Source organism: Clinocottus analis, unplaced genomic scaffold (genome assembly GCF_023055335.1).
Source record: "Clinocottus analis isolate CAN_PGR_092001 unplaced genomic scaffold, fCliAna1.0.p SCAF_13, whole genome shotgun sequence".
Classification (NCBI taxonomy): Eukaryota; Metazoa; Chordata; class Actinopteri; order Perciformes; family Cottidae; genus Clinocottus; species Clinocottus analis.
This window is the reverse complement of record NW_027175854.1, coordinates 16189095-16204830: the sequence shown is the minus strand read 5'-3', so window position 1 is coordinate 16204830 and position 15736 is coordinate 16189095. Positions and strand designations below refer to the sequence as shown.

Here is a 15736-nt window from a genome sequence, read left to right as displayed (position 1 = left end):
CAAAACTGAGAATCAATGAGTATGACGACGAAGTTGAGTCATTCCTGACCTGTAAATAGCTCACTAATAACGGTTGGCGACAGTAGATATAGATTATTTTTTGGACGCCAGAGGAGCCCGTACGGCGTCATGTGACACGCCGCGCTGGCCGCTCCTCGCTGAAAAGCGTCACGCCGCCGTTGAAAGAGAGCAGCGGTTCTGAAGGCTCGTCCTCGAGGGTTTGACTGCGGCTGAAACGCGACGCGGCTCTCTGAAGTTTCTGAAGGCGGCGATCCGGTCACCATGGTAACAGGTGGAGGAGACCGACGGCGCGGTCTCCGGCTCGGTTCTTCTTCTTCTTCTTCTTCTTCAAAAAAAAACAGGTCCTTTTTTCCCTTCTGGTGCAGACTTACCGACCCCAAAACACCGCTAGCAGGACGGGATTCATGACAATAGTGAACATTTGAAATAAAACCCGCAACAGCTGACTGCTTTGGGCGCGAGGAGGCAGAGACACTGACATATTATCTTTATTGAGCTGACATTGAAAAGCAGAGTCTTCTTCACACGTCCTCCGCACATTAAGCGGTCGTGTGTCAGGCCACTTGTTGCATTTCCAATAGCTAAACGCGTTAGAAACTACGGTGGCTGTGAATGACCTTTCGGGTCATTTTTAGTTTGTCCCTTCTAGGCTGCTGTAGAAACAACAAGGGAACCCACTCTGTACGCAGTCAATTATAAAAGAACACACACTTATTTACAGGTATTATACACCAAACATGCATATTATATTCAAATTCTGATCACTCTAAATGCGACACATTGGTTCTTTAACACAAATAATAAGAATTTTGTATGGAAAGATACTTGTTGGTCAGACTGTGTGAACATCAGCCCTCTCCTTCTGTCTCGTCAGATAAGAAACAGACATAAATTCTAATAAGGAGATGATTTGTAGAAATCTTGATTAAATTGAAAGATTTTTTTCTTCTTCTTCATGTTGGCTCCAGAACATTTCGGCGCTCTGGGTCGGCTTTTCTTTCTCCGGCGGTTGCGAAGCAGTTTGATAGCGTACGGAAAAACATCCTGGTTGTCGCTGATAAGACGGTTCCCTAATTCACACAGAGGAACGAGAACGCTCTTGTTTACGGACGCCGCCGCTTTGCAGTTTGATAAATTCGGGCTCGGGGGGGGCGGGGGGGGGAAGTTTGATGATAGAACGGAGAAAACGGGGAGAAAGATGTTTGAAACAAAGTGTCCGTTTCTACTTGTTTTCTTAAACCCTTCTCTCTATCGTCTGCCGGGTCGCCCCTCCCCGCGGTGTGTGCGTTGTCGCGGTGTGTGCGTTGTCGCAGTGTGTGCGTCATCGACGCCGCTCACCTGCAGCCGCCGCGGCCGAGCGAGTGGAAGCCGGCCCGACACGCGTCGCACTTCTCCCCCGTCACGCCGGCGCGACACGAGCACCTTCCTTCTGCGTCACACTGCAGGCTCTCTGAACCTGGGAAACCGATCAGCAGGTGGGGAAAGAAAGAGGAAAGGGAAGGAGAAGGGTGCGCAAAGAAAGGGGGGAAACGAGGAGTAGTTTCAAGAGAAAAGCACCTCGTAATCCATACAGTGAATTACGTGAGGTGGATCAGTGTTGATCATTCGGCATGGCGGGGATAGCTGAATACCTGTTGTTCTGGAGAAGAAGAAGAAACACGGAGATGAGCTTGGAAGAGGGGGATGAAACCTGGCAACCGCACTGCAGCTGACATACTTTTTGTTAATGGAGAGAAAAGACCAGCTGGGATATTGTGGACACGAGAGAAAGGGAAGCCTTCCTCCAACCTTTGATCAATATAATGGACTCCAGCAACTCCGCTCAATCATCCGACACTCTCCAGGAAACGCAGACGGAAAAGATTGCTGATGCGTTTGTCCATTTCTTTGTCTTGTTTTCTATCTCTTCGCGCCGGCGGGCGATGAGGTAATTAGGGACATTGAACGCCGCTCCGCTTAAAATTACACCGTCAAATGAGCGCTGATGAAAGTTCAGAGAGTCAAACTGGATCAATTTACAAACAGCGAGGCGAGGGGGGGGGGGGGGAGAAGTCATGGATTTACATAACGGTCATTTGGGAAAGCTGAGAGGGCGAGGATGGATCAGACGGGAGGGCCGACGAGATCGCACACATTATGAAAGCAGAAATATCAACTCACGGGCACAAAAAGCCGGCAGTCTGAGTAGTCGATGGGTTCGTGTAATGTAATATTTATAATGATTTAAAAAGCATTTAGCCATAACATCTGCTACAACTAATCCTCTGAGTAGCTAAATCTTGCTTATGGTGCCTAATTGTGCCAATACAGCATTCCCCAATCTCACCGTAATTACATTTTCTCATGCCAGAGAAAACAAAAAGAGTGAGTAATGATATTTGCATGGATTATAATAGAAGGGGGGCGAGTGTGTGTGTGTGGTGGTGGGGGGTTATTATCAAAACAATTAAGGCTTTTTTTTTGTTTGTTGCTGCTGCGGTTTACCGTTGGCGTTGCAGTTGCACGGCAGGCATTGCTCCTCCGCAGAGCGCCTGTAGTGCTGCTCTCTGCAGCGCTCGCAGTGCGGCCCGGCGGTGTTGTCTCTGCAGCGCTGGCAGCGCCCCCCGCTGCCCGTGCTGCGGTACTGCTCCACGTCGAACTCGCACTGCTCCGACCTCCCGCTGCAGTTGCACTCTGCAGGGGGAGAGGGAAGGAGGGAGGGAGGGAGGGAGGAAGGGAGCAAGAGGTCAAGTGAGAAGAGGACGAGGAAAGAGCAATGCCAGGAAGGAGAAGTGGGCAACGGAGACAAAGAGGTAAAAAAAGAAAGAAAAAAAGGGAGAGCGAAGGCAGAAATAGACACCGAGATGTGCGCGCGAGAGATTACGTGTTCTGGGATTGGATCATAATTTCGAGGCTTGCCGCTAATCTCATTTCACACGGGCCTAATGAGGAGCCAATCGGCTGTCAGGGGGCACTTAGATAACAGTAATTTATGTTTATACAAGAGCAAATTACTCAGCTGATAACACACCATCACAGCTCTCATAACCCCCCCTCCTCCCTCTTTCACATCAAATCCCTCCTTAGTTCACCCGTTTACCCCCTGAGGGGGGATTGAGGTGAAATTGCCCATTTTATTATGAATCCAGCTCTCTGTTGTGCCCGTAATAAACCGTGTGGTTATTCCTTCCCGTTAATAAGGAGTCTCTCTCTCTAAGAAAAACACTTCACCGGTTGCTTCAAAATCCAACTGTAACGGGGTTTAATAAAGATTTATATGTTCCGTTACGCGAGATATGAACACAGCGTTGAAATCGTGAACATGTAAAGAAACAACAGAAGTATTTGTTTTTTCCAGGCTTTTCTTTAAAGCCGCCTGAAAACATCCAAATATCCACTCTCTCCTCCTCGCTCTGTTTGGTCCTGATCAACTCCTGGGCGAAAATGTCCCCACGTTATTGCATATTGCCTTTTTTTTTTTATACAATTGCTGCTCCATGGAGACTAACTCAGTTAATAACAGAATTATTCGCCGGCTTGTTTACTCTCTGAGGACGGAGATATTAAATTAGTCCCCTCGACCAAAAGAGGAACTTTCACATCCACATAACTGACTCTATTGGTCAAGACTCCTTTCACACTGAATGTGAATAACACTTTTTTTTCCAATGCGGCGTGAGTCAGACGCATCTCTTCCACATCCTTACCCGACACACAACACACGCCACAGACGTGGACACTGGTGGGGACTGCTTAGCGGAGGAAACTCAAACTCACACAGATCATTTCACGAGGAGGGAAACTCAATAAAATATCTCACGGGGGGCTTAGAGGTGACGCAACAATCTCCCTCAGACAGACGGCCAGACGGCGCTGTGGGTCAATAGGATCCTGCTCGTTGGTCCTTTGCCTACACAACTTCATATATATATATAAATTCGCATCGCTGCATTTATATTTGTCGTGCCGCTGGTGAGAAAAGGCCTTCATTAACTCTGACGTTGTCTAATTCACACGTTGTGGTGTCTTTCTTAGCCTACGAGATACAGACACATGCGTGAAACCATCAGCCAATCAGAGCTGCGTGGGCTGTTGGTTTTCATGAGAAAACATTGCAATTCAAAACTGTAAACTGGTTGTTTGTTAATTCATAATGTCTCATTTCGTATTTTCTATTCCGAGATGTGTTGAATAAATGAGCCGCGTGTGTGTGTGTGTGTGTGTGTGGAGTTGTTTTTGTTTGATAGAGCTGTACGTCAAGAAAGTAATTAACAAATAATTAAACAAATCAAAGCAATGTATTTACTTTTTTCTATGGGCGGTAATTCATTATCGGTGGAAAAACATCCTCCACCTGAGTCTGTGGACAAACGCCCCGAAGAGAGCGCCGAGAAATGATCCAACGCTGTGAGGTCGCGGCCCCGAAAGAAACAAAACAAAGAGCTGAAAGCTGCTAAATTACCTCGTGAAACTGAGGGGAGCTGCGGAGTCGGGGGATTTTTCTTTGTGCAGGTTCTCCACCTCGAGTGGGAGCTACTTCACATCACACGAGGGGATCTGACTCATTGTTCGTGTAAAAAAAACATCGACTGCTGCGGCTTTCAGCGTCCGTCTTCATGTCGTATAGCCCCGTATGGACGGATTGAAAAGATGCTGTCGGAGCCCGCGGGTGCAGCCGCTGCGAGCGGCCTTTTCAACGCCGCACGTCGCCGATTCCACTTGTTATTAGGTCTGCGACCCCGCTGCTCACGGCGGTGGGCGACCGGACAAAGGCACGGCCGGACACTCCGTTACGATCGGCTCTGGCGGGCAAACCAGAGCGAATGGCGACCAGCCGGCTCTACCTGTCGGCTCCCATCCGCTCCCATCGCCCGACGGCGGTAACCGTCACCAAGCCGAGCGCCTGTCGCTTCATGCATGGTGACTCTGACAGCGTCTCATAAAAGGTGATGTAGTCCATGATGGGAACTGCTCTCAGGCTCTCCACAGAAAGGTCTATAAATAAATATGTCCTTCGGGGCAAAACTGAACATCTGGCTTCCTATCGCTCACGTTAAGTTTAAAAGTATATTTGCTAACGTTTCGATTGCTTGTGGATCTGGTTTTCTGGGTTTGTTGTGTTGTTAGTTTGCGACAGTCGGTTATCTGCACTGAAAAAACAGGCATATTTCATGACTTGAAGCCTTTTGGATTATTGCCAATTGTGTAACACGACACAGTGTATTTTTTTTAATATGATAATGTGCATTAATAGCCTTTGATGGGGGATGCAAATTTGACCGTGTCGACCTCCAATATTGAATAAAGAGACATTAAACCATTACACGCATAATATGCATGGTAAAATGCATGTTTGAAGGAAGGGCGTGTGGGATGGAGATTGCTACAAGCAGTGCACACACATGCACACACACACACACACACACACAGGTATGGCACAGGGAAAAGTGGGACACTGAAAACCACTTCAAGCTGATTTTCAATAGACGCAACACAAAGACCTCCACAATCCTTTCCACAGCTCAATTGTCCGGCTCGACCACATTTAGGCCGTGCACGCTCACAACCCCACACACACACCCCGCCGCCCCCGTGCATCACCGCCAGCGTGGCGTGAGCTCCGCGCTCAGTGCGAATACAATAGTGCACAATGGACTTTTTCCCTGTGATTGATGTAGCCACCTCTTTAAACAATATGCCTCGCACCTTTTTTTTTTAGGGCAAGAAATCGACAGGATTACAATAGAAATACTTTAGGGGTGTTATTGAGGTGACCTGCAGCTGTTTCTGCCATGCAGTCACTTTTTCTCAATTACATAGACATAGGGACAAGTGGTAGTTGCATTGTTTTTGCTTAGGTGAACACGTAAAATAAATTGAAATGGGATGTTTGCACATCACTTTAAACAAGGTCTGGTGTGGTTTCGGGTTGATTTATATGTACGCTTGTGTGAAAACTAAGTCCCCGAGGAACTATGTTTTATAGACGGGGTTTTTTTTACAGCCGGTATCATCATCAATGTGCGCACATGTTGCCAACAGAAGTGGCGTTTTGCCCCGGCCATTCAGACGAGTTAACAAGCTTTGAAAAAAAAAAAAAAAGAGGAAATGTATATTCCAACAGCTCACTGCGGTATTTTGACAGGATCACAACCGTTTCAGAGCAGCAGGCGTTCAATTTTAACAAGTTAACTGGTTACTTCCTCTTAATGGTCGGCGTGGAAAATAAACAGAGGTAGGTACGTATTCAAGAATGATTGAAGGCTTGGAAGAGGACTCCTACGTGTTGTGTTTGTGTTTTCAACAGCGACGTTTGGCTGAGAGTCTCCAGCTAGCACGACTCCAACTGGACCGATCGAAGTGCTTATGTCTGTCGCACCCAGTTGAAACTCAATAAATGCAAATTGTGTAGTTGAAAGCATGTCATGTATACAATGGCCAATCAAATATTGGCCCACTTGCTAATGTATTCCACCCGTCCAGCCCATAGATTTAGAAAGTCTACATATTTAGGCTGCATGTGCATTTTTTGGTGGTTAATGCCCTGGCTTAGCTCGACAAGTTACTGCACTCTGTTGTACTTACGTTGCCAGACAAATTCATGACGCTGCTTTATACAAGAAGGAAACCAAAAGCTAAGAATCCTTAACTTTTTTTGAAACACCCTTTTTTTGTACAAATCCTGTAGTCACGAAAACCTTCCCGTGTAGACAAAGGGCCGGCCCAGTGCCTTTAGTGACTGTGAGCCAGCAGCTCTAACCTTTCTCCACTTCACACGCCTGCTGAGGGCTTTCAAGGACCCTTTAATTTGGATTTGAAGCCCATATGCAGGTGTGGGCATTGCCCTAATATTGCTCCTCGGGGCTTTGTCTTGTGGAGATAAGCCTGGACACATAGTATAAGCCGTGTTCATTATCTATCTCCTGTACCTTTAACAGCCCCACGGACCAGCACACAGTCCTTACAGCCTCGAAAAAAATATATTATGTGTGTTATAAGATGTCTTTGCTCTATGAAGTGGAATTATTGCCTTGCTGTAATGTGGCTTTGCTAAAAAGACGTGTCAAAAATGTCATGGCGTCATTTTAAACCAACGAGACGTTTGTCTAGCGTAGGAATTGTTGAGGTATGGCCAGAAACACGTTTCACCAGGTTACAGTGGACCTTGACTTTTCATCGTCGACCACCAACATAACTTCATCCTTGAGTGGAAGTGGAACTTTCTGCCAAATTTGAAGGTATTTGCTCCAGGCGCTCCTGAGATATTGTGTCAAGGAGTATGGGACGAACACACGGACAACCGGATTCATTCATTCATTGTGGCGGCACAAAACCAACAGAAGTCAACTACCGTGATGCAAATACTACATTACGAAATAAACATCATGAAAAGATATGTAAGTTAGAGAAAAGGTTATGTTTTAACAGCCAATCTATAAAGGTTGTGTTTTGTTATTGGTGAAAGCAAAAAGGAATTATAGAAGTTTAGTGGTTGATGAAACACCAAATGTCAGTGACAAACAAGCTGCACTAACTTTTCCTGATTGGATTATGACATTTTTTGCAAAGTGCATCAGCCATCTTCCAGCAGCAAGGCGTGTTTTTTTTTTTTTTGGAGCCTAAAGGAAAAGTTGGCACCTGCATGAGAGGTGATGCAATTCACCATCTTATTGTCTTCTGCCCCTTATATTAATGCGTTCTTCTTAGTATTGCTGCAGAATGCATCGCATCGAGGCACCGCGGGGCCCTGCAGGCACAATCATTTCTCATTTTTACATCTAATTTGCAGGACGAATGAGATGTCGGACTGGCCAGGAGAGCTTGGACACCAGCAGGGATAATAAACCGGCCTGTGAGGGATCATGCCGCATAGATATCTGTGCGACCTTTAGTGCACAAATTAGACTTCTACCTAACCCACACACTAGTGTGCCTGTCACCTTTGTGCATGGGTTAAGATTATGACGTTTTAGCTAGTAGAGCTAAAACAATACTTATTCAATCCCGTAATGTGACTCTATCATGAGTTTTACCTTCTTTTTGTTTGGCATACATCAAGTATTTATTCACTCATATGATATCCAGTATAAGGGAGCTCCTCTGCTCTCAGCAGCATGAATCTCATGCTGACTTTACTTGCATGATGGACTCCTGAAGCTGATGATTGTTTGGACACACACACACAGGTACATTCTCAATACCTGTGCTAGCGTTGTGTAGCTTGGCATCACATCGTTTCCCCACAAAGTCACCTCTAAAACAGACATTTACGGATTTCCAGAAAGTTGTTTTATTTAGAAATTAAGAAAATCTCGGGGCACATTAATCCAAGTTAAAATGACATATCAGCAATTAGTTGCTGTTCCATTGTTTGTAAATGGGTACAGTGTTGCGCAGAAGCACGAGGAGTTCAATGGAAATATCATGTTGTTGGTGTGTGTAGTGTCCTAAATTACTGGCGATAATAAAATTTGCAAAGCAAACAAGAGGTTAAACCATATTTAAAGCAGTATTCAGCTATGTATTATATATCTCACAGTTTGAATACTACAAGGAGGCTTAGCTGATAAGAATCTGCAGTATTATGCCTGTACATTTGATGTATTCCCCCTAAATGATCACAGTCTGCCGGCTACAACGGAGCCTTCAACCTTAAATCCGTGGCAAGAAGAGATTTAAAGCGTCTTGGTGCTGGAACAGTCGCCGGCTGAGCCGATGACAACTTCAAACAAACAACGGAAATCATGAAGACCCGAAGCAACCTGCTCGGGCTATAAATGGTTTCAGTCTCAGAGGGGCAGAATCTGGATGATAATGACATCACATTTCACCCCAAGATCCACAGAACAGAAACAAACACACACATAACCCTTTGCATATTTCTCCACACCTATTTTAAGACCACAAAGCAAACAGCAGGCGAAAACAAATCAGCCGTCCAATATCCAGTTTTGATAAACAACCTTGACTGATAGTGAAATTCACAATAAAAACCCTCAGACGTATTCACATAACACTGAAGCGCTCACACTTCTACATGAAAAGCCCCCCTGAAGCTTCCACTTACCTGCTGCTACTATTTACTAGTCAATAGCAATCGCAAAGATAACTTTAATAATCACACATGACTGTCACTTCCATTCTTCTTTTTGCTTCTCTGAATCTGGGGGCTATAAATGTCTTCAAACAATGTAAAAAAAAAAAACATATTACGAGATTGTTTAGTGGCCTGGAGACAGCAAGCAGATATAGAACATGAAGGACCATAATGCACCACTGAAGCGCGTTGGTATTATGTCATAGTGTGTGGGAGGAATACGCTAATTTGCCTAATTGACAAAGCATAATATTCACACATTCCATCAAGGGTCACCACTGGGTTACTTTAACATGTTTGAATTATAGCATCCACTCACTATTTCAGGCCTTCTGGTTGATGTGCATTGACAGGCAACTCCCACTGGGATGTTGTATTGTTCTGACATGCAGAGCTTTTGAGAAACTCCAGTCCATTAGCTTGCGCTTATCCACTGTTTTCCAGCAGAGAACCGTGGCCTCAACCATGGCCGCTTCGCACTCAGCTGCAAACCGCCCCAGTGCATGCTGGGGGACAAGGGGGTGGGGGGCCGAGGGGGGCATAAAATTCTGGAGAAGCCAATAGAAAGACACATCATCTGCAAAAAAAAAAACAGGACGCATGTCTCAGGGGCCCAGACTGAAACCTCTATTGCTGATCTTGCGAGTGTGGCTCATTGGGGGATCGGTCGTCCTGCGAACGCAAGGTTCACGGTTCTATCCCTGGTCTGCCTAATCCCTGGATGCTTCACTGCTCCTTTATATCTAAGGATGGGTTCAATGCTGAGGCCTAATAAGAAACAATGTCCAGAGCCTTCAGCATCTCTGGGGAAGATCTCATTGCACCCTAGGGCCTTGTCGCTCTGGAGCTTTTTGACTAACCTCAACACCATTACCACAACGTTTTTGAAGTTTTTATGGGGCCGTGCAGGTTTTTAGATGCCCGCCGGCAAGCTCTCTTTCCCGGGTCTGGCTCCAGAAGGGGGGGACCCGGTTTCCCTTTTCACGGTGATTCCTCAAGGGTCAGTGAATTAGTCTGGCCCCTAATAACTACTTTGTGCAAACCCCTCCGCCACAGCTGATTCCATGGAGGAGTTTGAGAAATGTGACGCTTAATTCCTATTGTATGCGTACGTATACAAACACACATACTGCACTGACATTTAAAAACAAGCTTGCTGCGTCTGTATTTTCCAACAGGGTCGTATGCGATAAAAAGGTTGTGCAGTCGCAGAGTTAAATGGTGAAAAAAGACAATTAGGAAAAGTATTAACTCTGTGTCTCTTTGTGTTTATTTTGCAAAGTTCAGGCTTTATCATAATAATTTTTTGTTCCACGGTTTCGTGGGCCCCGAAAGGTCACGAGTCTGTTTTAGTTTATTCTCCCTGCTAAAAGATTATTTGCTAAAACATCGCTTTAAAAGAGACACATTTTTTTGCAAGGTTTGTCAGAAATTGTGGGCTTCTGTCAGCGGCGGTGGCAGTCAGAGTAGATAGCCAACGCAATTGCGCCGCACGTGTTTTGACTTACCGCCGCCTTTCAAAATGTCTTTTCTTTCTTTGCGCCACTATAATTGGAGTTGATGCTGCAAAGTGTTTGAGAATTAGGGGCTGCCTCGTATTTGCATTTGTGCACCATAAACATAACTATACCGCCGTCAGGCTCTGTGCTTGTTGCTTTGTCAGTTGTTCCCGCACTGTGCATGAGTACGCGGATTTGAAGAATTGCTATCATAACAATGATTACATGTGCCGTATATTACATTATTTAATGCACGACTTACAGGTTTGATAGTTGTGCTTTTTGTGTGGTGTTTAGCCAAAGTTAAATTCACACTAATGAAGATGTATAAAACATACAAATGAGATTTACAGTAGCTTTAAATGATGATAACAGTCTTGACAAATATATAAAGTGTCAGAAATGGTCAATTCTTTGTAAGAAGAAGAAATGGCAAAAGGTAGTACGAGCGTATTCAAAGCAGGATGAGCATTAAGTAGGTAAAAGTATTAAGCTCCCAACTTTATTCTCGTCACTGATCTTCCTAAATGATACATGTGTGTGTCACACAAGACCTTCCTGCTCTTAATATTCATGGGTTTTTATGGATTCTTCCAGGTAAAAACCGATTCTTAACAAAACCTCCACATCATGTGCAAACAGGTGCAACAGTAAACAATGGCAGATGACATATGTAAACAAGCAAACATACGCAAATACATTACCAGAACCAGCACGCATATTGACATGTAAATTAATGCATAGTTTAAAAATAATACCATGCATGACTCTGGCCCCCGTCTGCCCCCCCACCTTAGTTCCTGCAAAGCCAAAGATCATGTTCCCTGTATTCGATTCCGCCTGCTTTATATATTCTGAAAGTTCACCTAATCCCTTCTACCTTATTTCAGAAGTAGTGCATCCAAAGCAGTCTGCAGCTGTTGCTGCTCCCCAAACTTCATATCAGGTATAACAAATGGCCTCAAGCCCACAAATGTTTCACCCCTCAGAGCTCCTCAACTCTGCATTTGTGAGTACGAAGACGTCTCTCCCATAACGAGCGAGAGGAGAGGCGGGGGCCATCTTGACATTGTTTCACCTCTTGGGAGGAGCGAATGTGGACAAAATAACTGCATGTGTACATCCAGCATCTTTAGAGCAGAGACACAAGAGGAAAGATGCCACATTAGGTACATTCTGAGATTATTGTGTAAAGCAATGTTGCAATTTCTTATCCATGATTAAATGTTTTATATTCTTAATTCTTGTTTCTTCTGTTACCCGTCAAGCTGTATAATGTTGTGATTGACACCTTTCCAACATCGGGATGAAACAAGTGTCTATTCATTAGAATATAACACAGATTATGTAGTTCAACTCTATAAGCGCTACTTGGTTGCTCCCTTCCTATTGTTCTGACGCGTTTTAATTATGACAGTGTCCAGTTTGTTTATTTAATCCACTTGCGTTTATTTATACAAAACAAAAGCATAAAGACTGCCGGCACACACTAGACGCATACACTTAACTGTATTGTCACCAGTTGTATCACGATCAAAAAACAGTTTGCTAATTTAAAAAAACAGCAAAAAAAAGCAACAACTGGTCCCTAACACTTTCGACTCAGTTTAAAGTCGACCTTACGCCACCTAGTGGTGGGAGGGCCAAACAGCAATCAAACACCACAGAATGGCTCTTAGAGATTATGATCTCATTCTTTCGAGAAATATAAACACAGCTGCATTTCTACTGTTCGTAAGTTCATTTTAAAATATTTAGGTAATATAATATTCACTGCATTTCATTGGTTTGATGCATATTAGCTGATCAACATCACCAACCTGGAAAACGATGTCACAGAGAAAATGGCCAACATACTGTTGTGCCAGATAGAGATATGCAATTACACTGAGGATTCAGCATTTTGTTTCCATATTCTGTGTCTTTGTTATATAGTGTGTGTGTATTTATTAATTAATATATCGCGTATTGATTAAGTTAGCTGCAGTACTCTATTTAAGACGCCATCTGCTTGGAACCAAGAGTACAAGTAATTAAAACACGCTGGATGCTCAATAGAATTCAGCACACACAAAAAAAAACTAATACAATTTGTGAGACACTCTCTTTTATGGTTTTTACCCCTCCGCCAATTATAAATCATCCTCAACAGCATTGAGTAAATGCGCATGTCGTGGTGAGCCAAACCTGATAATACTAATAATGCAAATTCATACACACTGAAGCGCTCGTGGAGGAGGAGGAGGGGGTGGTGCAAACATCTATTTGAATAGACACACATCTTCCGTGACGCCAATACCTACATCCAATCAAATTAAAAATATATTTCTATTGCTGTGTGCTTGGAAAAGGGATAACGGGACAAAAGATTAATGCTCATATTGAGATGTGAATATACGCATGGGCATAGATCACACGGTGGTCCTTCATCACAACAAGCTCACAGTTATAGTGAACATTGAGGTTCACAAACGTGATATAGCTGCATGGAATATGCGCTTCATTTAATTTAAACATGTCTGTTTGCTTTTATCCTTGTTCAAATAATTCAAAGACTGTGTGTGAGTGCAATACACACGAGCTTCCATGCTCAATGAATCAAGCTGAATGATTATAGAGGTAGAGTGAGAGAAGGGACCCATAGTGGGTCATTTCCTTTCATAATGTTTGGCCTTCTCTCTCCTATATAAAGGGATTCTGGAGCAAAGGTGGAGAGAAAATGCCCTTTTTTTTAGGAGGCCAGCTTTGTTTTTTTGCCATGCAAAATACTTTTTTTGTTGGTATATAATGCAGTTAGCGGTCAAAAAAAGCTCCATTGTTGAATTGAACAGTGAAAATAAATCACATCAAGTGTAATGAAAGGATACAGCTGATGTTTTTAGACGTTCGTGGTTTGAGTAATGCATTGAGGGGCATTTACTCTATTTTATATCATTTCTTAAATTCACCTTTTAAAAGGCACTTGCATATGAGATACATATCCATGTGTTACATCACAAATTGCAGAACAATCTCAGCTCTCTATATAATGAGGCACCATTGTCCTCAGGCACAAGTGTAAAGTGGTAATATGACCCTAAAGCTGAAAAATTGAAGCTCGAGCCTGGCAAATACATCAAGAACTGTTCAAAACTGTTGACGTTAAAATGGAAATCAAATGACAAAGGTGAGGTAGATCCATCCATACGGGACTCGCTGAAGATTGGTTCATACGACAATAGATATTAAGCAGCGCAGAGGGAGAACAGCTAATACGTTGATCTAAAGGATTGAGAATAGAAGAACAAATAAAACCAGGAGTTTCATAAACAAATAGATAGATGGGTGAGATATTGAGGTCTGGAGTGAGAGAAAGATGCAAGATTCATAAAACAAGCATATTACGAGTTGGGCTCCTAAATCCACCAAATCATTTTGTGGAAGGCTGTTCGCAAACAACCGGCTTCCCACAGCACTCACAACATTAAGGACCCCATAACATATTGAAGAGGGGTCAAAAGATATAGCATACATCCTCCAGTGGTAACACAAACCTCTGCAGAAGATGGGAAATATTGTGAGGACATTCTTTTTAGTACACTACATCTACACTGAATTGGAGAGGTACCAAATATGAACAATCACAGCAGAAATACCGAGGGGGTTTAAAACAAACGTGTCTCCATGCAGCACGAAAGAAGGCAAGACAGCCCTGTCACGAAAGAAGGAGAACTGTAATAATTATTGTCAAAAAATATCAATTTTACAAATCGACTTTAAACCTCCACGCCAGATTTAATTGATGAAGAGAACAGACCGGGTTAATAACCGTATTCCAATAACTCTGCATATGACACCAAGGAGTCAGTCTTGCGTGCCCGAGGATGCATTGACGTGGAGTAGCGGAGCAACTTAGAGATCTGCGTCGGTTGGCGAGAGAAACGAGAGGAACGAGACGAACGATGTCTTCATCCTCCCGTTGGCTCTCAATATTGAACCATTCGCCCAATAGATCCATCGAGATCTGTAAGCGAGCTGCAGTGGGCGGCGGACATTGACTCGTCCTCTTCACGTAAACCAATCACTTGTCTCCAACGGATGATTGGGGAATCTTGAGAAATGCAATGAATATGCAGGATATGCATTGAATATTTCAAAATGTCGTGTACTCAATTATGCGCCTCCGAAAGAGAGTTTTAATATCAAATGCGTTTTTCAAAATCAATCAAATACCTCAAGCTGTATGAAACAAAACAATTATCAGTGTTGCATGGAGCCAATTATAATCACATCAACCAAAACACAAGGACATAGAGAGACGGTCCACATGGATTTTTAACAGATTGGATCAGAGTGATGAAAATGTAATATCTCGCAGAGGGTATTGCATTCATTTCAATCCATACCAATAGAGGTACCACTGATACATAAGCACCTGGATGCACTTGGGGGAGGGAGGCCGGAGGCTCAAGTTGCCACAGGAGAACGGTACGTTTCAGATTTTGAAGATATATTTCCATGCAGCCTAACGAGGACCACTAATTAATTGGTGTGATGATAGCATTGCAGCTAGACTGAGCCACGTATCACCCGTCTGCGTCATCAAAAATGCACTTCTTGGACATATTGTGTTCGAATGATCAATCCATTCACTAATCCAATTACTTAGAGATCTTGAAAAAGAACAGAAAGAGGATTGTGGATTCAAACCAGGGACGTTGTCTTGAGGATGAAAAAACGAGTACCGTTATTAAAAATATGTGTTTTCAAAATTTGAAGGATAGATTTTCTCTTCCAAACCACGACTAAAATATGTTCAACTGAAATTTACAACAGAAAAGTACAAAAGGGAGGCAGCAGAAAAACACAATGCAGAGGTAGAAGCGACGTTTCCTTTCCTCAAAAAGCATCAAGGATGACTTCCTAGTAACTTTCAAACATCAAATTTTTGGAAGAAGATCAGCACCATACATGTGTATCTACAGGCATACATGTGTATACAACTGGGGGGAAAAAATCGTAATAGTTTAATTTAATTACATTGCAAATAACTTTTAATCAAACAGGCTGGGAGAAATGTCACCATACAGATATCTTTGGGAGTTTTCTCAAAAGTGGAGCCATTCTGGGAGAGAGTGAATTCAGAATTGAATGAGGTATT

At 43.5% G+C, this 15736-nt stretch overlaps 1 protein-coding gene across 1 annotated transcript in view; it reads right to left on the bottom strand.

Moving 5' to 3' along the window:
• lamc3 (laminin, gamma 3) overlaps window positions 1-15736 on the bottom strand; it is a 97808-nt gene that overhangs the window by 54679 nt on the left and 27393 nt on the right. The window contains exons 5-6 of the mRNA XM_068574676.1: window positions 2506-2694; window positions 1360-1477 (exon numbers count right to left, since the gene is read on the bottom strand). Coding sequence (XP_068430777.1) covers window positions 1360-1477; window positions 2506-2694 — 307 coding nt within the window. The remainder of the gene's footprint in view (window positions 1-1359; window positions 1478-2505; window positions 2695-15736) is intronic.